Source organism: Saimiri boliviensis, chromosome 2 (genome assembly GCF_048565385.1).
Source record: "Saimiri boliviensis isolate mSaiBol1 chromosome 2, mSaiBol1.pri, whole genome shotgun sequence".
Taxonomy (NCBI): Eukaryota; Metazoa; Chordata; class Mammalia; order Primates; family Cebidae; genus Saimiri; species Saimiri boliviensis.
Window position 1 is genome coordinate 69,051,356 of NC_133450.1, and position 27,912 is coordinate 69,079,267.

At 40.9% G+C, this 27,912-nt stretch overlaps 3 protein-coding genes across 5 annotated transcripts in view; 1 reads left to right on the top strand and 2 right to left on the bottom strand.

Annotated features, from left to right (window-relative positions):
• The window catches only part of PPP4R4 (protein phosphatase 4 regulatory subunit 4), a 118,915-nt gene extending 106,305 nt beyond the window's left edge, over positions 1–12,610 (top strand). For all 3 annotated transcript variants that reach the window (XM_039469134.2, XM_074393549.1, XM_074393548.1), the window contains 2 exons: positions 8,292–8,439; positions 11,500–12,610. In XM_039469134.2, coding sequence (XP_039325068.1) covers positions 8,292–8,439; positions 11,500–11,524 — 173 coding nt within the window. In that variant the 3' untranslated portion in view covers positions 11,525–12,610. The remainder of the gene's footprint in view (positions 1–8,291; positions 8,440–11,499) is intronic.
• On the bottom strand, positions 1,640–5,361 carry LOC101035582 (rab3 GTPase-activating protein catalytic subunit). The gene has a single exon (XM_003928815.4). The coding sequence runs from the start codon at positions 5,271–5,273 to the stop codon at positions 2,325–2,327; it is 2,949 nt and encodes a 982-aa protein (XP_003928864.2). The 5' UTR covers positions 5,274–5,361; the 3' UTR covers positions 1,640–2,324.
• A 3,854-nt stretch (positions 12,611–16,464) lies between the features above and the next one.
• On the bottom strand, positions 16,465–25,444 carry SERPINA10 (serpin family A member 10). The gene is made up of 5 exons (XM_003928816.2): positions 25,365–25,444; positions 22,159–22,911; positions 20,558–20,831; positions 19,069–19,219; positions 16,465–17,299 (listed from the first exon to the last, which is right to left on the bottom strand). The coding sequence occupies exons 2-5, from the start codon at positions 22,859–22,861 to the stop codon at positions 17,108–17,110; spliced, it is 1,320 nt and encodes a 439-aa protein (XP_003928865.1). The 5' UTR covers positions 22,862–22,911; positions 25,365–25,444; the 3' UTR covers positions 16,465–17,107.
• Between the last annotated feature and the right edge of the window lie 2,468 nt (positions 25,445–27,912).

Consider the following 27,912-nt stretch of genomic DNA (forward strand, 5'->3'; position numbering starts at 1 on the left):
GTGAAACCCTGTCTCTACTAAAAATACAAAAATTAGCTGGGCATGGTGGCATGTACCTGTAGTCCCAGACACTCAGGAAGCTGAGATGGGAATCACTTGAACCCAGGAGGTGGAGGTTGCAGTGAGCCAAGATCATGGCACTGCACTCCAGCCTGGAAGACAGAGAGAAACTCCATCTCAAAAAAAAAAAAAAAAAAAAAAAAGGGAAAGGAAAACAGACAATTCAAAACTCACACAAGAAGAAATAGACAATCTGAGTAGGCTATATCTATTAAAGAAATTGAATCAGTAATTAATAATCTTCCAGAACAGAAAACAACTAGCCCAGATGGGTTCACTGATAAATTCTACCAAATATTTAGGGAATAAATTATACTAATTATCTGCAGTCTCTTTTACAGGATAGAAGCAACGCAAAAAATACACCCTCACTCATTCTGTGAGGTCAGCATTACCCTACTACCAAAATCAAAGTCATTCCAAGAAAAGAATACTACATACCAACATCTCTCATGACCACAAATGCAAAAATCACCAAAACATATTAGTAAGTCAAATCCAACAATATATAAAAGAATTACACACCAAAATCGAGTAGGATTTATCCCAGTTCATGTAATACATCACACCAACAGTCTAAGGAAGAAAAATCACATGATCATAGTAATACATGAAGAAAAGACATTTGACAAAATCCAACACCTATTCATTATAAAAAACATCAGTAAGCTAGGAATAGAGAACTTCCTCAACTTTTAAGGAATATCTACAAAAAAATCTACAGATGACATCATAGCAGTGAGGAACTAGAAGCTTTCTCCCTAAGATCAGGAACAAGACAAGGATGTCCTCCTCTCACCATTCCTTTTAACCATCATACTGGAAGTTCTAGAAAAGGAAAGAAAAGATATACTAATTTTCGAAGGAAGAACTCAAATTGTGTTTGGTCACAGATAACATGGTTATCCATGTAGAAAATTCACAAGAATTGACAGAAACACTTCTGGAACTAAGAAGCGATTATAGCAAGGCTGCAGAATATAAAGTTAATATATGAAGGTCAATATAAGGTTAATGTACAAAGTTCAATATGTCCTATATTCCAGCAATGAAAAAGTAGGAATTTAAAATTAAAAGCACAGTACCATTTACATTAGCACTCAGAGAAGTGAAATACTTAGCCATAATTCTAACAAAATATGTACAAGATCTATATACGGAAAACTACAAAACTGATGGGAGAAATCAAAGAACTAAATAAAGAAGGAGATATCTCATGTTGATTGCTAGAAAAACTCAATATTGTCAAGATGTTAGTTCTTCCCAACTTGATCTATAAACTCAATGCGGTCTCAGTCAAAATCCCAACAAGGTATATTTGTTGGGATTTGTTTGATATTTGGTGGATATCAACAAACTGATTCCAAAGTTTACCTCGAGAAGAAAAGCCCCAGAATAGCCAACATAATAATGAAGAACAAAGCTGGAAAATCGGGTAATGGACACTACCTGACTTCAAGACTTACTATAAAGCTACAGTAATAAGACAGTGTGGTATGGGCAAAAGAATAGTCAAATAGATTGAAGGAACAGAATAGGGAGCTCAGAAATAGACCTGTGTAAGTATAATCACATGATCTTTTCTTTTTTTTTTTTGACATTTGATACATTGTTTTATCAGAAGTAATACATTTAGGTTACAGTTACATGAAAAAGAGAAACTGTGAAATTATAGGTTTTCTCCTAGAATATCCAAAATGCTCATCAACAGTTAATTAGTACAAGAAAAATGACCACCAGGTGATTGAATAGACAGATGTCTTGTAGTATTTTAAAAACACAGATTCTGGGACTAGAAGCTACCACCAAAATATCCAGAAATCTGAGTTAACAGATATTTTATTTTGAACACTTGATGCTGATATATCGAACCACGAAGTGTTTACACAGACCATGAATACAGCCGCCAGCCTAGAGGACAGTCACAGAAGAGAATGTGATGAACACGGTCCCACCAGGGTGAGGACACAGAGTGTATGATGACACAGAGTGTATGATGTGTTTGTGTTTCCTCTCCATATACAAAGGCCATCTCTAGGGCAGAAATCTCTCAACAGCTCAAGCCCATTCTCTCTGCCCCCTCCATGAAACAACACAGCTCCAGCTTGGTGCTGGGAAGTCTTTCTGATACTGGTTTGATTCCTGATCACCCAACTGGGCAAGGCCCTCTCCAAGACCTCTCGGGTTCTCCCTGGCTCACCTTCCCTCCCACAGGAGGAGGCAGCACTGTCTCAAGAAGCCGTCAACGAGTAATGCTAGAAGAATCAGAAGAAGGAGGTATCTGATGAAAAGGCACCTGCAAGTCTAAATTCCTCTTTGGTGAGAACACTGTACATCCGCTGAGGCAGCCCTTTGGAGTAGGGAGCAGGGCGTGGCACAGTGGTACGCAAAATGAATTCCCGGCCAGCAGGGGGTGGGAAGTCTGACACGGAGTTCTGCCGCCTTTCCTCTGCAGAGCCCATTCTCGTGAATTCCTCCTCTGGTGGATCCAGGGCTGCAGCCCTCTGAGCACTCACAAACAGCTTGTGAATGATCCTGCCAGCATGTCCTCTTCCTGCGCCGGTGACTAACACTTCAGGTTGCTCCAGCAGGCAACTCACAAACCTTTCAAGATCTTCCTTTTCCTCCTCCTGTTCACATTTCTCAGTTCCAAACTTGGCTTTTAGTGACCGAGCTCTTGCAATGAGAGCTTCCACATTAGTAATCTGGTGAATGATTTCTTCCAACTTCTTGTCTTCTGGATTGGGAAAGTGCAAAACTTTACTGGAATGGGATATTATCTGCTTTATGATCTTCTTAACTGAAGAAATATTTTCCAGACTTTCTTCTTCCTTTACCTTGAGTACAGCTGCATGAATCACACAAGGTAACAGGTGCCGAGCAAGGTCTGCAGGTTTCTGGATTGCCAGATAGTGCAGCACCTTTTCTGCTTCCCGTGTATCATCAAAGAGTCTCCTTTGCCTTCTAGCAGGAATTGGCTTAGCTGTTTCCCAGGCTTCTACCCACATATTGCTTGGAATCTTCATCCGGGCGCTCAGTTCTCCTTTCAGCACCACGTTGCCCTTTTCATCAATCACCTCCTCTTCAATATAATCCCGGGGTGAATACCACCTCACAAAATCTTCCAGGAAGCAACCTGGATTAGCTGCCTTAAAAGACTCCATATCTGAGAGCAGACAGGCACTCTGCATGCGTGCGCGGAGGTGAGCCCCTTCTGCTGATGTACCTAATTTAGCTAAAACCTCAGACTGCTCTTCTAGCAGATCTTCTGTCATAGGTGCTGGTTCCTGGGTTACTGGAATGTAGAGAGGTTCTCCATTATGCAGCAGTGTAAGTTTCCCATGCTGATAGAGCCTTCCTTCTGGCCTTAAATTTGCCATATCCTTAGGTCCTCCTTTCTTGCCACTGTCTTGTCCATTTCCTTTAAGTTCTTCAGTATCACTTAGGCATTCAAAAAATTCTTCTTCACTGTCACTCCAGGAATCCCAAGATTTTCCTACCTCTCCCTTTTCCTTATCTGTTTCTTTTAGATTATCTGGGCCCAACTGGTCTCCAGCTTTTCCAGCGTCCCCTGGATATAGATGAGTGACATTATCTGAAGCACTTGTCTTTTTCCCCTCATCACGTGCCTTCTTTCTTTCAATACAACAGTTTAACATCTGTAGTTTCTGATGCAGTAAACAACACCTCAGATCTGGGGGTCCATTTGCTAATCCTGGAATCAGAAAGTTGTTTTCCCATCGAAAATGGATTTCAAGAACAAATTCCTGCCAGAGGTGTGCCACTCCTTTCAACCCTCCATGGTAAAAATTGATCATACAGAGACACAAAGCCAATTTGTATGTTAAACTGTCAGATGGTGCAGACTTGAACTGATTGTAGAGATTATAGTCTTCACTCTCCGATGGAGGATTATTATTATCTGTTGAAGTAGTTCCATCTAATGTTTTCTCAGAAGCAGCATCAGGGAATAAGAACAGGAGAATAGTATTGAGGACATCATTATTCAGCGGTGACTCTTCTACACCTCTGTGTTTTCGGATTTTCTTCTTTGCAGTATGGACCATATTTGAAACTGATAATTTATGAATCGGAACTGGTGTTGGCTCTGTCAATTTTGACAAAGCATGAGATATATCAGCAATTTCTTTGCCTTCTTCCTCAAATGCTGATCGTCCAAGAATCTCATCAGTTGACTCCTTTCGACGGCAAATTTTAAAAAATTCTGTGACAGAATCACCTAGCAAACACTGAGGATTCTCAGCTTTTTGAACTCTCACAGACCAATGCGGAGCTTGAATAGGGTCCAAATCAGAATAAACATCATTATCCACAATGATCCCTTCAGTCAGATGAGGCCAGGTAGTAGCTAAATGAAGTTCACTAATAGGATCTTTGCAGGCACCAAATGGTAACTTGCCAAACTCCAAGCCTCCAACTTCTCCTCCTACGAGTGCATCTATGTCTGGAGGTTGCTGAGGCCAAAAATACTGCTGCCAATCTTGAAGTACATAGGTAAATCGAATAGCAATACTAACTGGAGGCAATGGAGTTAAAGGACATCCAATCTTTGATTTGAAGATATCCAGCAGACCTGATAAGTGAGTGTACTGATTTGGCACTTTTCTAAGATGAACCATTTCAAAATCAGTTCGTACACCAGGACCTTGACATTCTCCTACATACATTCTTCGCCATTTCCGGTGAATTTGCACGAAAAGTGGCACCTGACAGCCAGTGTTTCCCAAGGCAATAGAAACAGAACTCAGAAGAAGGTTGCACTTAGATTCACTGAGAACAGCATCACTGTGTGCAGCCGGGGCAATCACCACGAACTCTCGCAGACCATACCATCTTACCAGGCAATGTGCTCTTGGAGGAAAGTCATTATTCATACACAGCAAATCTTGCATAGATTGTGGAATAACATCCTCTAATAACTCATCCTTTCCTTCTTTATCAGTGGACTCTTGTACAAGATAATGATGAGTGACTGAGAACTTGAAGTCAGCAAAGGAAATTTCATCTGATTTCTCTTCCGATGTGCCAGAAGTAAATATACCCTTTTCAAGTGGCTTTCCCGAAGAATTGCCAATCAGTTTCCAGTCATTCAAGACTTCTTCAACTTTGGAAATAAACCTTTCCCATTCCGAGGCCGTGGTGAAGTCCGTGATCTCAAATACCTCGGATTCGGGCTCACTGTCAGCAGCCATCTTGAAGAGCGCCAATCACATGATCTTTAACAAAGGAGCAAAGCCAATACAATGGAGAAAAGATAGTCTTTTCAAACATATGCAGATGGACCAATAAGACAACCGCATGCCAAAAAAAGAAAAATTAGATCTTTCACAAAAATTTATTTAAAAATGAGCCACCGTTCTAAATGTAAAATGCAAAACTATAAAATTCCTAGAAGATAACACAGGAGAAAATCTAGATGGCCTTGCATATGGTAATGACATTTTTAAATACCGTGTCAAAGGCACAATCTATGAAATAAAGAATAAGCTGGAATTCATTAAAATGAAAACTGCTATTTGAAAACTACTGTCAAGAGAATGAGAATGCAAGCCACCAACTGGGAGAAAATGTTTGCGAAACACGTTATCTGATAAAGGACTTTTATCCAAAATATACAAAAAAACTTATAAAACTTAGTAGGAAAACTAACAACCTGATTAGAAAATGGGCGAAGACTTGAACAGATACCTCACTGAAGAAGATACGGAGATGGAAAATAAGTATATATAAAGATGTTCAACATCATGTATCATAAGGTTGATACAGATTAAAACAGTGAAGTCCCACGACACACCTATTAGAATGGTCAAAATCCAAAATGCCAACAGCAAATCCTGGTGAGGATGTGAAGCAGCAGGAACTCTGATTCATTGCTGGTGGGAATACAGAATGGTGCAGCCACTATGGAACATCAGTTTGGTAGTTTCTTACAAAACTAAACATACTCTTGCTATGTGATACAGCAGTCATGCTCCTTGGTCTTCATCCGCAGAAGTTGAGAACGTATGTCCACACAAAACACTGCACATGAATGTTTATATAAACGTTATTCATAATTGCCAAAATTTGAGAGCAAACAAGGTGTTCTTCAGTAGTAGATTAATAAACAAACTGTGGTACATCCAGACAATGGAATATTATGCAGTGCTAAAATGAAATGATCCATCAGGCCATGAAAAGACATGAAGGAACCTTAAATACATACTACTAAGTGAAAGAAGCAAATTAAAAAGGTAGCATTCCTACTATATGACATCCTGGAAAAGATAAAACTATGGAGACAATAAAATGATAAGTAGTTGTCAGGGGTTGGGAGAAAGGAGAAATGAATAGGTGGAACACAGATAACTTTTAGGGTAGTGTAAACACTCTGTATGATCCTAAAATGATAGAAACTCATTTCTATATTGTCCAAATCCATAGCATGTACACCATCAAGAGTGAACTCTAATGTAAACTGTGGACTTTGGGTGATAATGACTTGTCGGTGTAGGTTCATCAGTGCTACAAATGTACCATTGTTGGGAGACATGGAAGTTGGGAGACTGTGTATGAGTGGGGAGATATGCGAAATCTCTGTACCTTCCACTCAATTTTGCTGTAAACTTAAAACCGTTCTAAAAAATAAATTCTATTTAAAAAGTGGTGCTAGAATCAATGGATATCCATATTAAAGGAACAAAAACAAAAACAAACCCTGAACCTTAATTCTTTAAAAAATTTGTATAAATTTAAAGCATACAAGTACAGTTTTATTACATGGATATATTACATAGTGGTAAAGTCTGGGCTTTTAGTGTAACCTAATAGTGTACATTTTGCACATTAAGTAATTTCTCATCCTTCGCCCTCTTTGACACTCCTACCCTTCCTGTTCTTCAGTGATGAGTATTCCCCATTCTATGACCACATGTACACGTTATTTAGCTTCCACTTATAAGTGGAAACATGCAGTATCTGACTTTCCATTTCTGTGAATCTCAAATCTTATCTCACACTATACACAAAATTAACTCAAAATGTATTATAAACCTAAGTGTAAAGAAAATAAAAGAAAATATAGAAGTCTTTGTGATTTGGTAATACACAAAGATTATCTTGACCATAAAACAAAAATATTAACACACTGGACTTCATCAAAATTAAAGCATCTGGGCTTTGAAATAGAGCCTTAAAAATAAAAGGCAAGGCATAGATTTGGAGAAAATATTCATAGTATACATTCCAGACAAAGGATTTGTATCCAGAATATACAAAGGTGTCATTATAAAAATTAGGCAACCAATTTTAAAATGGGGAAAAGATTTGAACATGAACTTCACAAAAGTTACACAAGTAAGTGCATGAGGAGATGCTTAACATCCTAATCATTAGGGAAATGGAAATTTAAAAGCAATAAAAAATAAAAGCACCCATGGAGATACCACTTCACATCTGCTAGAATGTCTATAACTAAAAAGACACAATATCAAGTGTGTGTGAGGATGTGGAGTAATTCTCCAAACTTCTCATGCATTCCTGGCAGAAACGTCAGGAAGGAAAAGAAATTGTGGACATCAATTTGGTAGTTTCTTATGAAGTTAAATATATATTTAGTATGTGACCCAGCAGTTTCACTTCTAGGCATTTACTGAGAAGAAACTAAAACATATGCCCACACACAGACTTGTACATGAGTGTTCATAGCAGCTTTATTTGTAATGTATAAAAACTGGAAAAATAGAAATGTCTCTCAACAGATATTATGGGTAAACAAATTTTGACATATTCACACAATACCAGTCAGAAATAAAAAGGAAGAAAGTATTGATACATAAAACAAGAATGAATTTCAAAATTATGCTGAATGAAAGAAGCCAGACAAAAAGGAGTATATACTGTATGTTTTCATTTATATAAAATTCTAGACAATGCAAACTGATTTATAGTTGACAGGAGTGGTTTGGAGAGGGAGGAGGAGGATTGTGATGGGTTATGAAGGACTGTTTCATAGTGATAGATATGTTCACATCTTCACTGTCATGATCTTCATGGGAGTGTACATATGTCAAAACCTTAACGCTTTGCTCTTTGTTGTATGTAAATTATACCCTCATAAAATTGATTTAAAAAGTGAAAAAGTCAGCTATCATTAATCTTTTCTTCTTTTCTTTGGTTACCCTCTTTCTTAGTATATTTGATATGTCTGGCTTTATATGTTTTACTTTCAGATGATTCATTCCGGACTCGTAATGCCAGTAGTGTTCCACCTTCCTTTTCTCCTAATACTACCTTACCGAGTACTTCCCGTGGGACAGGTAACTCACTTGATCCCAAGAGCAGTGGAAGTAAAGATACACAACCACGGAAGGCGACCTTGTAAGTAATCAAGTGATGTCGGACTGAGTGTATCGTCCTACTCTTTTTTGTCAACACACTTTCCTTCCCACTTAAGTACTTTCCAAAGAATAGAAAATGTCTATAATTAGAAAATGTTGAAGGTATTATTGTCACATGTGACTCTGTTATGTTTTTATAGAATGACTTGTATATGGCAAAGACATTTGTAACCTTAGGGAAGCAGAAAACATTTAAATGGCTCCCACTAGTATCTGAGATCTTTTTTTTTTCTATGAAATGTTTGCATTTAGGTAATTTATCTCTAAGACATCTCTCTAAACACCTAGCTTAAGGATATGGTATTTAATCACCCAGTGTGCAGAAAGATGGGTACAACTAATGTCACTTAAGAAATAAGTGGCAGCATGGAACCCAGAATTGTGAGTCCAATAAACTGGAGATATTTACAGACTATATTATGTCTTGAAGTTGAAGTTATAAAGAGCCTCTGTTCTTTCCCCCCATCGTTCTTTTTAATGTGCTACTCATTTCTTTTAGCTTAAATATTTAAGAGAGGGAGTACCATAAAAATCACCATGGTAAGAGACTATATCAAGGCATAAATGATTCAGCCAGGATACCCAAATCATGGTTACAAGCTAGCCATTTCATATAGGACACCTGAACCTTCTGGTTGGAACAGACTTTAAACAAGATTTAGATTTTCTTTTAAACATATGTTTGTGAATGCATGGGCATTTTTGAATAAAGTTTTAAAAATGCATTCTTTTGTAAAAACTCTATGCCAGAGTCCCTTTTAGGATCTGATTTAGGCTGTTTTGCATTGCTATAAAGAAGTACCTGGGACTGGGTAATTTATAAAGAAAAGAGATTTAATTGGCTCATAGTTCTGCAGGCTTTACAGGAAGCATCTGCTTCTGGGGAGACCTCAGGAGGCTTATTTTTCTGTTAGAAGGTGAAGCAGGAGCAGGCACATCAAATGGTAAAAGCAGGAGCAGGAGAGAGAGAGTAGGATTGGAGGAGGTGTCACACAGTTTTAGATGATCAGAGCTTGTGAGAACTCACTATCGCAAAGACAACACCAAGCCACGAGGGATCCGCTCCCAAGATCCAAACACCTCCCACCAGGACTCACCTCCAGCATGGGGGATTACAGTTCAACATGAGATTTGGGCAGGGACAAACATCCAAAATACATGTATACCAAATTTTAACTGGTCATTGTGCATATACCAATATGGATGTATATGCCTAACTTCATTCAAAATTTAGAAATAAGTTTAGAAATAAATTTATTGAATGGAGCTCAAGGAAAGAGAACCAATACACTATTACAAAAAAGTAACAGTAATAGAAAAAAAGAATAATGATATTACAGGTTAGCAGTGTAAATGCTACTTTTATTCACAAAGAATGCTCTTTAGCTATACAATTATTGCTCCCATGATTATACTGTGGAAATTCTATGTAAGTCGTGAAATCACTGGGCATGGTGGGTCATGCCTGTAATCCCAGCAGCACTTTGGGAGGTGGAGGCTGGCAGATCATCTGAGGTCAAGAGTTCGAGACAGCCTGGCCAACATGGGGAAACCCTGTCTCTACTAAAAAAATACAAAAATTTGTCAAGTGTGGTGGCACGTGCCTGTAATCCCAGCTACTCAGGAGGCTGAGGCAGGAGAATGACTTGAACCTAGGAGACAGAGGTTGCAGTGAGCCGAGATCATGCCATTGCACTCCAGCCTGGGCAACAAGAATGAAACTCGATCTCAAAGTCATGAAAGCAGAGGCAGGGCATGGTAATGGTGTATGGAGAGCATGAGCCTTGTGTGCCTCCTTCCCAGCAGCAGCTAAGTGGCTGTGCAAAGTTCAGCTCAGCACACTGGTCCTCACTGTGCATGTCTTATCACATGACAGGGCTGCCTCATGGTTCCTCTTCTAAGGTGACTTCTAGCTCTGGCATCCTGAAATCCTTTCTTACCCTAAGTTTGCTTCCTCTCAAAAGTTTGCCCCGAAATACTTCTGTTGAGGAATTATGTTGATTTTATTTAGTAACATCAAAAGTAATATATTCTCTCGTCCACTTACTATATATTTTTAAATGCCATAAGCATTTTTTACAGTAAAGACCATTGAAACCAAATATATTTATGTTAGTTCTCCTTTATTTCAGATTACTTTTTTTATCTGTTCTTTCATTGTTGAGCATGCTTTTCCTTTTCATAGACTGAATTTTCTCTTGTTCAACATAAATAATATATAATTATTTATATAATTTATATATATGTAAAATTGATTAAAAAGTGAATCTAGAAACAAACATTTTGATAGCAAATCACATCAGGTGTATTTTTTCTTTTCTGGTTCTAAATGAGGAATATTGATATCTGCAGTTGCTTTTTTAACATGTAACTGGATATACAAGCTTGTAACTGTGTTTCCATCTGATGTGGCATTTATATGGATCCCTCTTGACTGCACACTGCCACATGGCTGGATGGGTGATGATATCCATGTTGGTTGTTCTTGTGAAATAGTATCCACAATTCAAAGCAGGCCATATCCAAATGAAAATATGTTCTTTTTATTTAAAATAAGCCTGTGAGGTGATTTTGGAGAGTATAAATTATCTCAGTTTTCGCTTCTCAAATTCTATGTAATACATTCCCCAGCTTTTCAGTGTCATTGAGATGACACATTTGGTATTTAGGAATATTAGCGTCTTAAAGGAAGCATAGATCTGTATTATATCTTTGTCTTTTAAGGCAGTTCATATATTTATGTCTGTGTAATTTCCATTATGGTTATATAAAATTAAAAATGTAGGAAAGTATGAATTAAATTGAATGCTATGTTAGATTTACACAGAATTTTTGGTAATTAAAGATAATTTTAAATAATCTTTAATGTGTAATTCATTTTTTCTGTTAATGAGAATTCTCATGTATTAGATTTATTCCAAGTAGAGTATCTATATATTTTTAATTTACTTTGTAAACATATGAATAACATTTTTCATGTATTTTTCTTTTTCTCCCTTTCTCACTCCCTCCTTCCCCACTCTCCCTCTTTTCCCTAAAGAAAATCCAGAAAATCCAATCCTTAATCAACTGCTTGATGAAGGAGGCAAAACAAAGGCAGCAGGAGATAATGTGATTGGTGCACAAAAGCTAAAGCAATGGCTGGGGCTTTGTTTTTAAATTTTGGGGGTTTTTGTTTGTTGTTGTTAATGAGCAGAAAGAGAGAGATAATGACAGCTGATGTACTTTCCATATTTATAATTAGATTCCCTAGGAGGTATAATATACATTTTTTGAGTAATAATGTGGTTACAGAATTCCAATGTTATAGTGAAGTATAATGAAAAACATATCTAGTATGTGCTTTAACCACTGCTGCAAAAGAGACAAGTCTGCATTTATTTGTGCAGGAAACCAGCTATTTAATTGTTCTAGAGTTTTAGCATTTAAAAATTCTATGAAAGTCTACATCAGCTGAAATTGTCCTAGCTTGATAATCTCTTGGAAGGGGACTTAGAAGGTAAAAAGATACTGCATTTTCTCATGACTCTCCAAGCCCGCTTGAAAAGTCACACTGAAAGGATGCAAATAGCTGTCTCCAATTTTGGCAGGCCTCCGGATTGTGGAGACAATATGTTGTACCCAGACATTCCCAAATTTAAATTTGGCAATGAAAATTCCACAAAGATTTCTGATAACTTTGAGCTATAAATACCTTAAAAATAATAGATTGATGATTTCTTTATTTCCTAGAGAATTTATTTTATAAATACTTTGTTTACATTTTAGATTGTACTTGTCCTTATTTAATTTAAAATGATGAATCTAGTCTGAATCAGCTGTTATTCCAAGCTATCATGCTTAAGCTATGTCAACAGCATTTGTTTGTACTAATGCTAATATTTCCATCTAAATTTGCCTGTGGAACATATACAGTCTTAATTTTAAACTGTCAGTTCTTGAGAGATACTGTATGAAGCTATTGTCAGCTTCTCTATTTCAAAATCAAGCATATAACTATATTGATACTAGAAAATATTTGTTTTTTTAAAATATATCAATGTATGGTAAAGATGATCTAATTTGTGAATGCACATGTGTGTGAGGTTAATTTTTATAATGTGAAATAATGAATAATGAATTTACTCAAAATAAAACATAGGTTAATAAGATACCTGTGTTTGTGAAAAAAGTTTTAAATACTTTCCTGCAGTTTTTATTCTGTAATTAAAGAGTAAGATAGTTCATTTGTAGGTAGTGAATAGGAGAAATATACCAGCGTCAACTGTAAGAGCACAGTTACTCAGTGTGAGATCTTTTCATGCCATTTGTTTTCATTTTTCCTTCCTTATGGCTTCTTTTTGTCTATTTTTAGTGATTCTTAATATCCTTTGCCAAAGGACAACCAGGTAAATGGAATTGTTATTATTCATTTTGTCAGTAGTTAAAATTCAGTAGGTATGAGAAATTTGACAGTACTGGTAAAGTAATCGATACACTCACTGTAGATTTCATTTAACTGTTTTCATTATGTCTCCTACTAGCACCAATAATGTGGAATTGAATATATTAAGATCTGGAGAATTTGGTACATAACGAGACATCAAAATTGCATCAGTTTTTCTGGTGCTTTGATTTATAGTCAGCATTTTGTTAAATAAAATGGAGAATTTTAATTTATTTGTTAAATGTGAATTTAGCAGAATTATAAGTTTTTATTTCCCATCATGCAAATGAGAGAAGGGCAAAATGATTTGACAGAAAAACAGCTACTACTTATAAAGTTCAGAAATGTAGAGCAGTCAATTGCAGTCTTATTCATAGGCACTAAATTATCAAAACAGTTAATCAGATTTACTTATGGAAGTGTATTTATTTTTTTTTGAAATGGATTCTTGCTCTGTCATGTGGGCTGGAGTGCAGTGGTGCAATTTGGCTCACTGCAACCTCCACCTCCTGGGTTCAAGCGATTTTCCTGTCTCAGCCTCCTGAGTAGCTGGGATTACAGGCATGCGCCACCATGCCCAGCTAATTTTTTTTTTTTTGTATTTTTAGTAGAGACGGGGTTTCACCATGTTGGTCAAGGTGGTCTTGAACTCCTGACCTCATGATCTGCCGGCCTCGGCCTTCCAAAGTGCTGGGATTACAGGTGTGAGCCACTGCGCCTGGCCAGAAGTTTTTTTTTTTAACAGAATATGTCATTTTATAAAATCTTTGAAATATTTGTTAAAATTATACTTCCAAGGACAGATATATAGAAACAGAATAAAAAACAAATTGGTGACAGTTAGGAATATCTATGTGTATCTCCATTTATACCAGAAACAAGATGGATACTTTTGCGAAAGTTCTCAGTTCAACAGCTTATCAAATTGATTCTTTAAACTAGTTGCATGACAAAGAAAAATCTCCCTCCATCTATCTGTACCTGTAGGGAAAAGGGACGTCTTCATCATCATTTTGTTAATGATTAAAACTTGCATTTTTAAGAATAAGTCCACAAATTTCACTAGTTAGCCTTATAAGCAAAAAAATTTTTACTGCAGAAATGGAAATAGGTCTATAAAGGATTTTACTTAATAGAGCTTAAATAAGGAGCACATAAAATTTTTCTTTATAACCTCATATACATTTAAAAAATCATTTCTATTATTTGATTTCCTGAGCTTGAATATCTTAGTCTGGAGATGAGTCAGTTTTGCTATACAATTAGTGGATGTATGAGAAATCTTTGAAATGAAACAGACTCTTCAGCTTGAGTAGAAGTTTTACAATGAGGATAAAATGAATTAGATTATTTCAGTAATCTGTTCTCAGTTGTTAACAGCATGTATGTGTGAGAGTGTATGATTGAGTGTAGGAACAATTTTTTTTTTTTTTGGAGATAGAGTCCCAGTGCAGTGGCACTATGTCAGCTCACTGCAACCTCCGCCTCCTAGATTTAAAGCAGTTCTCCACCTTAGCCTCCCGAGTAGCTGGGATTACAGGCGCTTGCCACGACGCCTGGCTAATTTTTTGTATTTTCAGTAGAGATGGGGTTTCACCATGTTGGCCAGGCTGGTCTTGAACTCCTGACCTTGTGATCCACCCACCTTGGCCTCCCAAAGTGCTGGAATTATTGGCGTGAGCCACCGCGCCCAGCAGGAACAATTTTTAAAACTTGACACATGTAATGGGGACTTGTACAATGTTAAGATTTCCCTGCTCAGTCGGAAACCCAGAATTTGTGTGTGTGTGTGTGTGTGTGTGTGTGTGTGTGTGTGTGTGTGTGTATGTGTGTGAGGTAAGTTACATTTTTTATTGGTCTGCGTTTTTCAGTCATGCCTGTGTACTTGGGAAATCTGAAACTGAGTGTCTTAGGAACTTCTTAAAGCAAATGTGGGGGAACATTAGAAAATACGTTTAAAATATAGAATAGGTTCATTTTCTACCTTAAAGAGTAATATGTTAAATACGGTTATTATGCTGTTGTTGCCTTGCAGTGGATGTGGTGGGAAGAAGACGGGTTTTTGATCTGCATGCTTTTGCATCCTTCAGTAGTAATGCACCTTTTTATAACTGGGTTTGGCCATACTGATTTCAGCGGGTATTGTGTTCTCACAGACTTTCTTTTCCAGATTTCATTTCTTAGAAGTGGGAAATTTGACTGAATTCTACTTTTTTTTCCTTTCTACTATTTTTCCACAGACAAATCTGACTAATTGAACACAAACAAGTGACTTAAGAATGTCGGAGTTAGTCCCCTGTCTTTGGCCCTGTAGGACATAGAATTGCCTGTCTCTTCATGAGTGTCAGTTAGTGCTCTTGGAATGAATACAGAAATGAATTTTGTTTTATTATGCAGTCTAAGCACTGACTTTTCATCATTCCAAAACCTGGATTGATTTTATACATAACCTGGAATGATGAAAAGTCAGTATTAAGACTGCACATTAATATTACCTATTCATATTACTCTGAATTACATTAATCAAACAACTAACAATAAATGAATTTTAGATTTGTTTAAACATTAGATAGCAGACAAACAGAAATCCAATTAGGCATTTAGTCAACATAGCTGGCACTCTATTCAAGATTCTCTGAATATACTCTCTTCTGTTTCTGTGACAGAAAATGCCTGCCTAAGGAAAATCAGAGATATTTGCCATTTCCCTTTTCACCCTGGGACAAAGTTTGTGCTTATGTTCTGTTTAACCCCCACAGGTAGCTGTAGTGCATGCTCTCTGTTTACCTGGTCCCCATCACGTGTTTTAGATGGAAGGAAGGAAGAATGAAAAGGGCTTGGGGACTAGACTCAGGAAAGGAAGGCCTCTGACTGCCACTGCCACACTGGGAGACCTTGGACAAGTGTTTTCTTCCCACTGAGATATAAGGTATGACTTATCCACTAGATGCAGAAGACAGTGCCCAGGGCTGACAGTACTGTAAGGGCTCATGAAGGTGTTTTGCTTAGCGCCATATGCTAGACATACAACTTTGAAGCTAGATAGACAACTTTGAAAGACATTCATCTTTTTACTAATGCAGCCATAAAACATATATACATGAAGGAAGGAGGAGTCTGCAAGGGTAAAAGTGCCTAGGGCCCATGAAAATAAGAATGTGGAAGTGTTTCTGGGTCCCTGTCTCTTTCCTCTGTAAAATGAAGGTAGATGATCTGTGATTCAGCCAATGGCCTCTGCCAAGTGATTTGATGCACCATGGCAGCAGATGCTGTCAACAGGACTGATTAGAGCTGTTTTCTTCTGATTTCAGCCAGCAAGAAATGATTCTATAATAGATTAAGATAAAGCACTTATTTTGCACCACAGAGAAGTAAAGAGAGAGAAGCACATGACTCAAGGAGAATGTGTACCTGCCTTCCTCCCAAAGGCTTTATCTTGACATAGTGTTCTCACCTACAGCTTTTGACAAATCCAAATATGTGAGCAACAGAGAAAAGATATTCTACTCAGCTAGTCTTCAGCCAAATAACTAAGGCTCTTAGAAACAGGTAAAATACCAGACAGATTGCACAAACATCTTAAAAATATATATATCAATTTAATGCTTTTGTAATAGTACTCCCTTATTCATGGTTTTGCTTTCTGCAGTCTCACTTAACCATGGTCAACCATGGTCCAAAACCATTAAACGAAAAATTCCAGAAATAAACAATCTAGAAGTTTTAAGTGGTATGACATTCTGAGTAGTGGGATGGAGTCTTGCATCATTCTGCTATGTCCCACCCCACCCAGGATGCAAATTCTCCCCTTGCTCAATGTCTCCACACTATCTATGCTCCTTGCCTGTGAGTCACTTAGTAGCCTTCTCTATAATTAGTTTGAATGTCATTGTATTGCGGTGCCTGCATTCAAGTAACTCATTTTACTTAATGTTGTTACTGTTAATCTCTTAACTGTGCTTAATTTCTAAATTAAACTTTATCATAGATATGTATAAGTAGGAAAGAATATATATAAAGTTCAGCACTATTGACCGTTTCAGGTGTCTGCCAGGGTCTTTGAGTACATCCCCCTCAGATGAGTGGGGACTACTGTAACACCCTAAACTAGTTAAGAACAAAAGGGAAACTCTCTCCTGCCATCCATTGCTGGTATCCTGTGTGGGTTTGATACTTCAGATTCAGCATCTACTGTGCCCTAAGTGCTTATGCATGTCCTGAATCATAGGAGAGTCGGATTCACCACCCTGCCCAGAAACAGAGGCATTCCAGAGGTTTCTTCATAGATCATGAAATGAAATGGCCGGTCCACTTTGATGACAGGAGGCATGGAATAAGCAATAATTTCTGACAGGGTTCCTGCCACTGCCTCAGTGCCCCTTTCATCAACTTCAATCACTGCTCTTTGTAAAACCTGGAAAAGGAAATAATGTGAAAAACCACTTGTGTGACAGTGCAAAGGAGGAATTAATTGAGACCCTTGAAGTTCTTCACAGTGGTCCTACCATGGGGTCATGCTCCTGGTATTTAGTGGAGCAGGCCCATCTGTGTTAAGAGGAGTGGTCTGGGGTTGCACCAGGGACTGCCACAGGAGTAGACCTCAGGAACCCAATGTGAAGTAGTATTGTGGAATATGTGAAACACATTCTGGGTGTGGATTCAGGATGCACACATGCATCAAATAAATGTTTATTGAGTATGTACTTTATGCGACTAATTCTTGAGCTGAGCTGTTGCTCCTAAAAGGTTTCCAAGCTGCCTGGATCCCTTGAATCCTCTTATTTTCCTTTTGGCAGGCAAGGTGGAGGCAGGGAATGGCTAGTCTTCTGTATTGGCTTCCCAGCACCTGATACTACTCTGAGGCATTTTCTGGGCAAAGCCCAAGGGTCCCTGGAGCCTTTCTGAATTCTGGCTGCCTATATTGTGACTGCTTGCTATGTTTGGGAGGCCCTTTTTTATAGGAATATGATGGGATGTGAATGATGTACCTGTATAATTACTGTATTATAAGAGATAATGAAAACATTTATGTAATTACACGATTTTCATTCCAGGATATTCTCTGATTTCCTAGAGGAAATTAACTCCCCTGTGCAAACAGGGGTGGGATATTTAATGGTTTACAATGTAAATTTCATGATGACCCTTCATAAACCAGCAGTGCATTTCAGTTTTCCATGTGTTTGTAGCAGAAACACTTTCAGGTGCTGGTCTGCAGATTGTTTAATTGTCTTATCTTCCTTGAGGTGGTAAGACCTGATTCCAGGCCATGGTTGCCCTACTGTGTCCTACTTAAGTGGATGTCATTTTCAGTCTCTCTTGGAATTGAAAATTGTAATTGTACGAGAAAATGTTAAACCCCACAGCTAAGGAAGAATGTAAAGAGGTGTAGCTGCCATTTGGAAATGTGTAGGAGCATTTTTATAGTGATGACTAGAGTTTCCTACTGGCATTAGTGACCGTGGGCCAGCAATGATAACTAGTTCCTGCAACACGCACAACTGCTCTGGACAACAGGCAGTTCCCCTCAAAACCAAGAAACCTTCCAATGAGAAACACTGAGTAACTGAAGGGATTCTATGTAGACAGTAACTGAACTTGTTCTTAGTACTTTTAGAGATAGAACTAGTACCAGAAAGTATGAGGTAGAAGTTACAGGTTTCTCTCTCTATATATAACAATTTTAGCCATTTGTGGACTGGGCAGCTTTTCAAAGAAATGGTGAGCTTCCTGTCACCGGAAGCATGAAGAGGAAGAGGGAGAAGTTGGAGGGCTATTTCACAGGGCTATGGAGGGGATTTCCACAAGGAGGGAGAATCTGGGATCCATGATGTCTAGGTATCCTGGTAAAGGTGGTATAATTTCATGAACTATTCAAGTTGTTTTCAACATAAATGATGGCGAATCTGTAAACCAGTTCCATTTCAGGGGCAAATTTCTCCGTGAGCACTTTAAGCAGAGGGAGAGAGGTCTACTTAAATTACGTAGATTTATTAGGTATTTTAATGAAGTCACTTGGAATTCTTAAAACATCCAACCTGGGTGTGATTTCAAGTATTTGGGATTTAAATCTAATTTTCTATTACAATTAAGTATTTTATCAAAGTTCAATGGTTTGTAAAAACATTTGTTTTCGTGACGTTTCCTGCTGATATTGGGCTCTGATGAAAGATCCTTACTTACCCTAGATACTTGGAGATTTCTTTCAGTAGCTGAGAGTTCGCTAAGGTCAGCCCAGGGTGAGAAGATTCTTCTGATTCCCATCTGCTTAAGCAGCTCATGCATCTCATATTTCTGATCTAGCTTGAACTTGGGAAAAAAAACTTCCATGTTTCTATGGTATAAGAACAGATAATGGTGAAATGTAGACAAAGCCATAGTCTATGGACACTAAAAAGGTCACAATTTTTTTTCTTTAAGATTATTTCCATTAATGAGTCTTTCAGTTGACTATGTAGCTCATGCCATTCTTTTACAATGGTCTATCTCAGGGAAAATATTTCTAGCTTATCAAATAGTACTTCAGCTTCAGTAAATGAGTTTTATTCCTTAGCCGATGACTTACATTCTCTTTAGCAAAGTACCTATGTGTTCATTTCCCTATATTGTAAAAACAACCTGAATTGACAGCTGCTTTCAGCAATCCTGCAGTCTCCTGGATAATGGCTGTTTTCACTTCCTGGATTCTGCAGACTCCAGGAGTCTGGGGATGGACATGGAGGGGAGTAAAGGAAACTTTCAACCCCTACCCATCTTTAGCCAGATGAACTCAATATCATCTATTTTGTATACTGGAGTCTTTTAAAATATTTTGCTTCGAAAGATGAGTTCTGTGGCTCAAAAAAAATGTGAAAACTACAAATTGATACTAATCTAGTCTTTTTTAAGTCCCAATTTCTTAATCCATGAAGTGCAGACAAAAGTATTGATACCAATTTTACAGGATTGCTCAGAGGAATATTATACGTTAAGTACCAGAGCAGTGTCTGCTGTATACCATGGTCTTGGTAACTATGAACTCCCACCTACACACTGTTTCTTTATTCTCTCTCTGTTGCACAGTTGGTCCAGGCTGTCAGACTGGAACATAACTGAGGACATGACATGTCTTGAAGATTATAAACTTATTCATTCAGCAAACATTTCTTGAGGGCTTATGATGTTTGGGGTTCTTTGTTAGGTGCTAAAGATATGAAGACAAATGAAAGAGGAATAATGAAGATAAAACTAATTCTAGGGACATTTAGCTGGACTTATCTCTGCCGGAATCTGGGTCACAGAACTCAGAAGCGATAGCCATGGAATCAGTATTGCAACCATTTTCCCTGCATTATTACCTATTTTTAATGGACTGTTTGTCTTCCTTCAATAGAACATAAGCTCCATGGGGACAGGGACTTTTGCCTGATTTGTTTGCTGATGGATCCCTGGCATCATACTTTTATCACAGTAGCAGAACGTGAAGTACTGGTGGACTCAATGAATGAATCAGTCAGGCACTCTGACAGATGCTGGGTATAGAGTGGAAAAAAAATTCTGTGCTGCTCTCAAGAAGCTTATAGGTCACTGGAGGAGAATGGGCATTAAACCACAGTGCATTCAATGAAATTGTGCTGAGCGTTTGCAAGTATGGAAAGGTAGAGTTTGTATAGGGTATGGGCAAGAGTTGTACCTGGTTTTCATGTTTCTGAGCCATGTCTCCACCAAATCTGTGGTCAGGTAGTCTTCAAGGGCGAGGTGATCACCCATTTTCTCCATGAGAATCACCAGCATAGTGGCATTTCCTCGGTAGGGCAGTTTGAGGACATGACAACGAAAATTCTTATCAAAGGTGGAGGCAAACTTGCCTGCACCGTACATCATGGGCACCTTAATAGTCTTGTACTTGTCCAGGTGGAAAGTGTCAGCTTCAGTGAAGACAGGGTCAAATGGGGTCAGCCATTTCCCTGAACAAGTAAGAGAAGAACTCATGGTAGAAATCCCCTCTTTGAAAAGCATTGTTCCTGCTCAAATAATGGCGAGCATTCTATCTCCCTTCTTGTTCCAACTAGGAAAGGTGTTCCTAATCGGGATCACTTTTCCACATCTCAGGCAGGCAAAATAGATTTCCTCAAAGCCTCAAATGACAGGCTTTTCTCTGGCCTCTAGCCCAGCTAGTAAAATACAGCTCCACTCACAGGTCCTACTGGAATTGCACACGAAAGAAAGGAAATGTTTCCCAACAATCTCTGGCTCCCCTCCCTTTCCTGGACCTGAACAGAATTCACAGTCATTCCCTCATAGTTGGTTCCAACTTAGAGAAGACAGCCTTTGCCTGGTTCCTCTGACTGCTACTTTGTCTCATTCATAGGCACAAGCACACTCAGAGTCCAAGGTGGCAGGAGTGATACTTCTCACCCACTCACTGTTTAGTGTGGTTCTGAGAGAAGGGGCCCCACAATGCAGAGGCCACCATCAGGCAGGTGCAGGACTTTACCCAAATGTCTGCCCTGGGGTATGGCCTGGCTGGTTGTAAAGTGGCTTCCCCTGCCTGGGCTTTCCAAGTCTGGTGCCAGCTCTGCTAAAGTGGCGCCCAACCCACATCCAGTGCCTCATTAGGGAGGCAGGGCTGGACAGAACCTAGGATCAGGGGGTCAGGAGGCCCTTGCTTGGGTTTTGCCTCTACCATTTATTGTGTGACCTTTATCAAGCTCACCTCTCTGAGCTGCTTTCATCTTTAGAAAAGAGACAACAACTCCTACTCTACCTACTGATTGGCAGTTAGGAAGATGAAATAAACAGAGCTAATAGATATTCAGTGTCTATTACGTGCCAAGCACATCTGGGTACATTATGTTCAGTGTCTCATTTAGCTTCTATAGTAGCTGGAGTGACCCTATTTTCTATAATTAGAATCTAAGGGCACAGAGTTTGTCACTTGCTCCAGGTCAAAAAAGTAAAAATGAAGGAGCAATGGTACAATTCTAAATCTCTCAGATAATCCCCCACCGTTTTTTTTTTTTTTTTTTAAATGACCTTATACTTCTAAACATTAGAGGGGAGCTGTGTAGAGTGCTCTGAAAATTATAAGCACTTCAAGCACATGGGATACTATGGTAGGGCCTCAAATGACAGCATCTGGCACTATTCAGTATGTGTATTATCTGTGAAACCTGAAAACGTATTCATAGAAAATCACTTGGCGTTAACCATATGCTGGCCTAACGGAAGGAAAGGGAGAGAGACAGTCATAGGGCCCTGCGGCCTTGGGAGAGCAGATCATTATCAAAGTACCTTTGAACAAGATGTAATCCACAATAATTAATTTGGTTTCAGGATTAATCTCATCAAACAGTTTGGGAATTTTCCCCTGAGTCTCTTTGTTAATGTAATGATTCATGAGCCCTTTGGCCTGTGAGGCATTGCGAAAATTCATAGGCACACACTCTGTATCAAAATACCTCTTGGATAAATTGAGGAAGGTCTCTTTGACATCAAAATCCTTGTGGATGAAGGCAAAACTCCCCTGGGTGAGGCCCAGTTCCTGATTGCGGGAGAGGGTTTCTCTGAGTCGCTTAAAGAGGGAAGGCAGGAACCCGGGCTTGGTGGTGTTCAGGGTTTGTAAGTGGAGCCCTCTCTTGATCTGGGCTTTAGTGGGCCCTGTGGCCCCCAGCATCAAGCCTGCCATGGCCAAGGATGTGCCAAGTGGAGAGAAGACCATGTTGCCATCGTGCCTCGTGGAGATCTTCCGCAGCAGGCTGAATCCGAAGTTTGAAGTCTCCTTTGCAAGTTGCTGCTCGCTGGCTGTCAGCCAAGCTTCGTTCTCCTTGCTGGCTGCCTCCTCATCCTCCTCTTCCTCTTTGGGAGCCTGCACTACCCTGCTGCTCTGGTTCTGAGGGGTTGGGGCCTCTGGAGACTGAGGGCCAGGGGCCAAGCTAGGTACCAGCCACACCTGTGCCAGGAGGATGGGGAGCAGGAGGCTTGGCACTACCTTCATGTGGTCGGCTGCAGAGGCCAAGGACTGCCTCCCTTCAGCTGCAAGACTTCCTGTGGAGAGGAGAGGGTATAGATGGTTTTAACACCTCTTAAAATGTCTTTATGGATAGTAAAAGCTTCAGGAACCCTGCCTCCTTTCTGTGGCTCAAGGAGGTTAGCCCTGCCCCAGGGAGACCTGGAACAAGTGTGGGTGACATTTGCTCACCCAAGGAGGAGACATTATTTCACAGAGCAAAACCTCCTCCAGTTCCCATTTCCTGCCAGGCTGGCAGGCAACTTGGTCCTGACCCATTTTCCATTCATCCCGTCTCTTCTCTGAGGGAGCAGGAGTCAGCACAGAAGGTGGGGGTCTGAGCAGGTGGAATCAGGGATCCTCACACACCCTTCCCTGATCTGCTTCATTCATTGCCCCATCCAGCTGGGCAGCCAGTCTTGCCCTGTGCCCTTTTTGGCTGGAGATTGGAGTGCCTGCATGGCCACTGGGCAAGGAAGGGGAAAAATGCTGGAGCTTCATTGGATTTTTTATCGAAATTCTTGCACTGCACCTCTGCTACACAGTTCCTTGGAGGTCTTCCTTCCTTCCTATAGCTGAGGCTCCCAGGTAGCAGGAGATGCTGCGACTCATGCAGCCTATGGCTGGGCTCCCTCCACTGTGGCCTCATGGAGCCCTCATAGCCACCTGGGCTGCCTGCCGGCTCTACTGCCCTAGGTGCACAGCGTGAGAGCCACACTTCCTCACCATTAGCTGTCCCCCTGCCCTGCCGTCGCCTTTCAGGTTCCCTCCATATCCTGGGACACAGAGCCTGGCTCCCGAGCACTTGCATGTTTTCCATCCAAATATGTGGTTTGGGTTGGGCTGGGTCACCTGTCTGTGTCCAAACTCAGTTCCGGGATTCAGCCACACGGCAGGCCTGATCCCAGAGGCTGGCTGGGCAGGACCCCTGAGATGCCTGCCCTCCCTCATCCTCTCTCTGGGCCCACTCCCCTGGGAGGGTCTGGATGGGGCAGGATCCCCAGCCCAGTGGATGCCAGGTGGATGCTGCCAGCCTCATGATAATTCCCATCAGCAGAGACCGTTATTCTTGACCAAGGTCACCTGCAGCAAAATGTGGTGTCAGGTAGAGCTCCCAGGCCTCTTCTTCCTGATGTAGGGGCTGAGTCCATATCTATGCCTGGGACAAAACTGCCTTCTTGCTTATGCTGAAGGGCACTCCGGAATTCAGAGCTTTACTCTGCAGTCTGAATGGCACTACCTTCTACCCTACAGAAGCAGTGAAATAACTTGCACTGTGTTTCCCAAAGGACGTTGTGGAGGAAATTCTTGTAGACTCTAAATGGCAAACCCGTGTTCAATAGGTCACTCAGGTATTGTACATGTTGGGTAAATAGCTCTTTCAGTGTAAATGCACCCCAGTTTCATGCTTTCATTATGAGCTGAATGTGTCCCCCCAGAATTCATAAGTTGAAGCCCTAACCCCAGTGTGATGGCAGTAGGAGTTGGGGGCCTTGGGAAGTGATGAGTTTAGATGACGTCATGAGGGCAAGGCCACTGTGACAGCACTAGTGCTGTTAGAAGAAGAAGAGAGACCATACAGACCCCTCCTCCGTACCTCCTCTCCACAGGAGGACACGGTGAGAAGGGGGCCATCTGCAAGCCGAGAAGACAGCCCCACCAGAATCTGGCCAGACTGGCACCCTGACTGAGACTTTCAGCCTCCAAAACTGCAAGAAATAGATGTCTTTTGAAGCCACCTAGTCAGTGGTGTTAGGGCAGCCTGAGCTAAGACGATGACGTGGTATTGTTTAGTGCTACTTTCTACATTAAGACCACACAGAATACTCCTGAATTCAAGGTTACTTCTCCCTGTCACATTGGTCCGGAAATTCGCCCAGCACGTCAACCAGATGTCACTGCTTCTAAATGCTGAGTCTTACCTCCCTGCTGTTGAAGCTTGTCCTGCTGTCTGCAGAGTGGCAGCCCAGTAATCCCTAGCTGCGCCTGGGCACATATCCCCTAAGGTCTTTGCTCATCTACCCAACTTTTTGAAGTCTAGGCCAGGAGTGCAGGAGGCACTCCTGGACTAGGGCACAATCCAGCATGGTGAGGATGCACTTTCCTAGACAGAACTTGGGCAGTGAGGAATCACCAGCTCACCTGCCACTTCTCAGCCCTGGGACAGCACACACCCCCACCTCCCCATAGCCATGGGAAGGGGAGGCCTGCTCACTCTGGCAGTGAATTGCAGTGGGTGAAATGTCAAGCCTTTCAAACTCTTTCCTTTGGCCTCCTTCCTGCAGAGGAGCCCCTTGTGTCTAGAATTTGCCTCTCGCCCCACTCCAGCCCCCAGTCTGGACGTACAGTCCCCATGGAGTGCCGGATGGAGGCCTTTGCACTTCTCAGCCACACAGCCCTTACCTTGGTGCCCACCCAGAGATGAGAACATCTCTCCCAGTCCCTTCGGGTTAGACTCTTTGAAGGTCTTCTGTAACCCACTACCTCTTACCAGTGTGTGGCCTCGGGTCCTGGGAAGGTCCTTCATTCAGAGCAAAAACCAAAGCTTCAGCTTTGCAGCCCAGAACCTTCAGCAAATATTTGCTATTCCAAAGTATGATCCTCCGTGGGATGGTTACTGATTAACAACCTGCTTGTGATGGTGGCATTTCCAAAAACCAAAGACCAAGTGGGAGGCTTCCTGTACTCAGTTCCTGTACACCAATTCCTCCTATAACCTGGAGCATGACTCACATCCCATCATGAGGGCTTCTGTCTTTCAACTCAAGGCTTGGCCTCAGTGAGATTCAGCTCCTTCTGGGTGGCATGTGGGGGATTTCTCTCGAGTTGTTATGGGTGCTGAACACCTCTAGAAAGAAGGCACTGGGGGATCTACAGATGCTTCTTGAGTCCCCAGCCCAGTACTGGACACGATGGGGGTATGGGTTGTGGGGGACAGCAGAGATGTTTTGAGACTTGCTCTCTCAGCCCCCAAGGAACTGGTCAGTCCAGTGGGGGAGGAAGACAGTACATCACTACTTAGAGTACATAGCTCCTTTCAAGATAGATTTCCTGCTTCACAATGTTGTTAGACTCGAGATTGAATTGTTGGGTACTCAGAGTCAAGGCTGGTGGAGACCCTTTGTGGAAAAACTTCTCAGACTTCTCAGATCCTCTTTTTTATAGCTAAATATTTTGTTATGTGCCCCTTACTACTATGCTTGAAGTGAAATGTATAGCTAATATAACCTACCCACAAAATTAAAGAAAAAAAAACCAAAATAATGCTCTAAGGAGAATATAGAGGCGTAATAGAAGAGAGTAATGTGTCCCTGACTATGGCAGTGCTGTGGCCTAAGGGTCCGGGCAAGTGCAGTGAGGCAGGCCAATGTAATGCCTGTGGGAGGCCATGTGTGTGCTGCTCGCCACTGGCCAGTCAATGTGGCATCCAATGTAACTACCAGGGATAGTTTCAAAATGGTAAATAATGCTTGGTAAAGTTTCAGACAAAATAAAATATAGATCTTTCCCTGATTTACATGGTCGTTGTCTTCACAGAAAATGCAGTGTGTAGTAAAACCTTGGATAAATATTGTATTTTTATATGAAATACAGCAGCTCAAGGATTGAGGGTCTAGGCTCAGATAATTCCACGTAAACGTGAGAACTTCCAGGGGGACATGTGAGTCCTGAGGGACCTGGTGGCCTCTTGGTCGTGGTTTACCACCATGCGTGTTCTGGTATGTTTGGCATTGTCAACTCTGAATCCTTAAATGGTACTAGTACTCCCCCCAAACTTTGTGAAGAGCAGAAGTGTCCCAACAGGTTTCCAGAGTGTTCCTTTTGGGCAGTACCTGCTCTGTTGATTGGCAGTTCCTTAAGAGGTGAAAGTGAGGGTGTAGAAGGGCAGGCTGGGCTCACACCACACACAGGAGCTAGCCTTGGCCTGCCCATCCACGTCGAGCTCTGCAGCTGAGGGCTTGTGGGCTCCCAAAAGGCAGGGACTGCTTCCTCCAGGCTTGGGAAGGTGTCTGTTTTGCTAAATGTCTGAGCAGAGCCCGAGAGGGCAGAGTTTTTGTTTTGTTTTGTTTTTTTAACAGATTCTTGCCCTGTCACCCAGGTTGGAGTGCAATGGTGCAATCTCAGCTCACTGCAACCTCCGCCTCCTAGGTTCAAACGCTTCTCCTGCCTCAGCCTCTGAGGTAGCTGGGATTACAGGCACCCACTACCACGCTCAGCTAATTTTTGTATTTTTAGTAGAGACAGGGTTTTACCATGTTGGCCAGGCTGGTCTCAAACTCCTGACCTTGTGATTTGCCCACCTTGGCCTCCCAAAATGCTGGGATTACAGGCATGAGCCACCATGCCCAGCCAGGGAACAGGGTTTCAGAAATGGCTCCTTATAAAGGAAGGCAGCAGAGTATATTGGAGAGATTGTGAAGGCTTCAGCCAGGCCAGTGCCTCCTGCCCTGGTGTGAATCTAGGGTTCTCTGCTCCCAATTCCTAGCTGCTGGGATATAATTAACCTCACAGAGCTGGCCTTTCTTCCTCTGTTAAATGGCCAGAACTCAGACTCTGGCCTATGAATATGTCAGCAGCACTGTGGAGCCAGGAAAGGAGTGGACGATGTTGCCCCTAAAGTAATATCTGTGATCCCTGGGCCCCAGGGTGTGGTTCAGAAGCCCTCCTCCTTCAGCAAGGACATTATTCCTGTACAACTCCCAGCAAGGGAGCCACCCACCTTTTGATCTTCAGCCCTCCAGTTAGGTGGGAAAATGAGAAAACTCCATGCATAGCACTGTAGCTTCAGCTCTTTCACCAGCAGCATGACCCTGAACAAGCTACCTAACCTTTCTCTTAGCCTCAGTTCCCCAATCTGTAAAATGGGGCTCCCCCAGCTGAGCTGTTTTGACTTCTGGGAGGATGAACTAAGATGGTGCTTGTGGAGTTTAGTACCTCGCCTGGTAGGAAGGAAGTGCTACGTGAATGGCACTTGTTGCATATTCTTAGAGCCAAACTGAACCTCAGAAGTAGGTAAGCCTGTCCCCTGTCTTTGATTT

Coding starts and splice junctions, on each gene's coding strand:
- LOC101035582 (XM_003928815.4), bottom strand. CDS start 5,273: ATGGCTGCTGACAGTGAGCCCGAATCCGAGGTATTTGAGATCACGGAC.
- SERPINA10 (XM_003928816.2), bottom strand. CDS start 22,861: ATGAAGGTAGTGCCAAGCCTCCTGCTCCCCATCCTCCTGGCACAGGTG. Junction 20,832..22,158: donor GGATTACATCTTGTTCAAAG/GTACTTTGATAA, acceptor TTACTTGTTCAG/GGAAATGGCTGACCCCATTT. Junction 17,300..19,068: donor GAAATCTCCAAGTATCTAGG/GTAAGTAAGGAT, acceptor TTCCTTTTCCAG/GTTTTACAAAGAGCAGTGAT.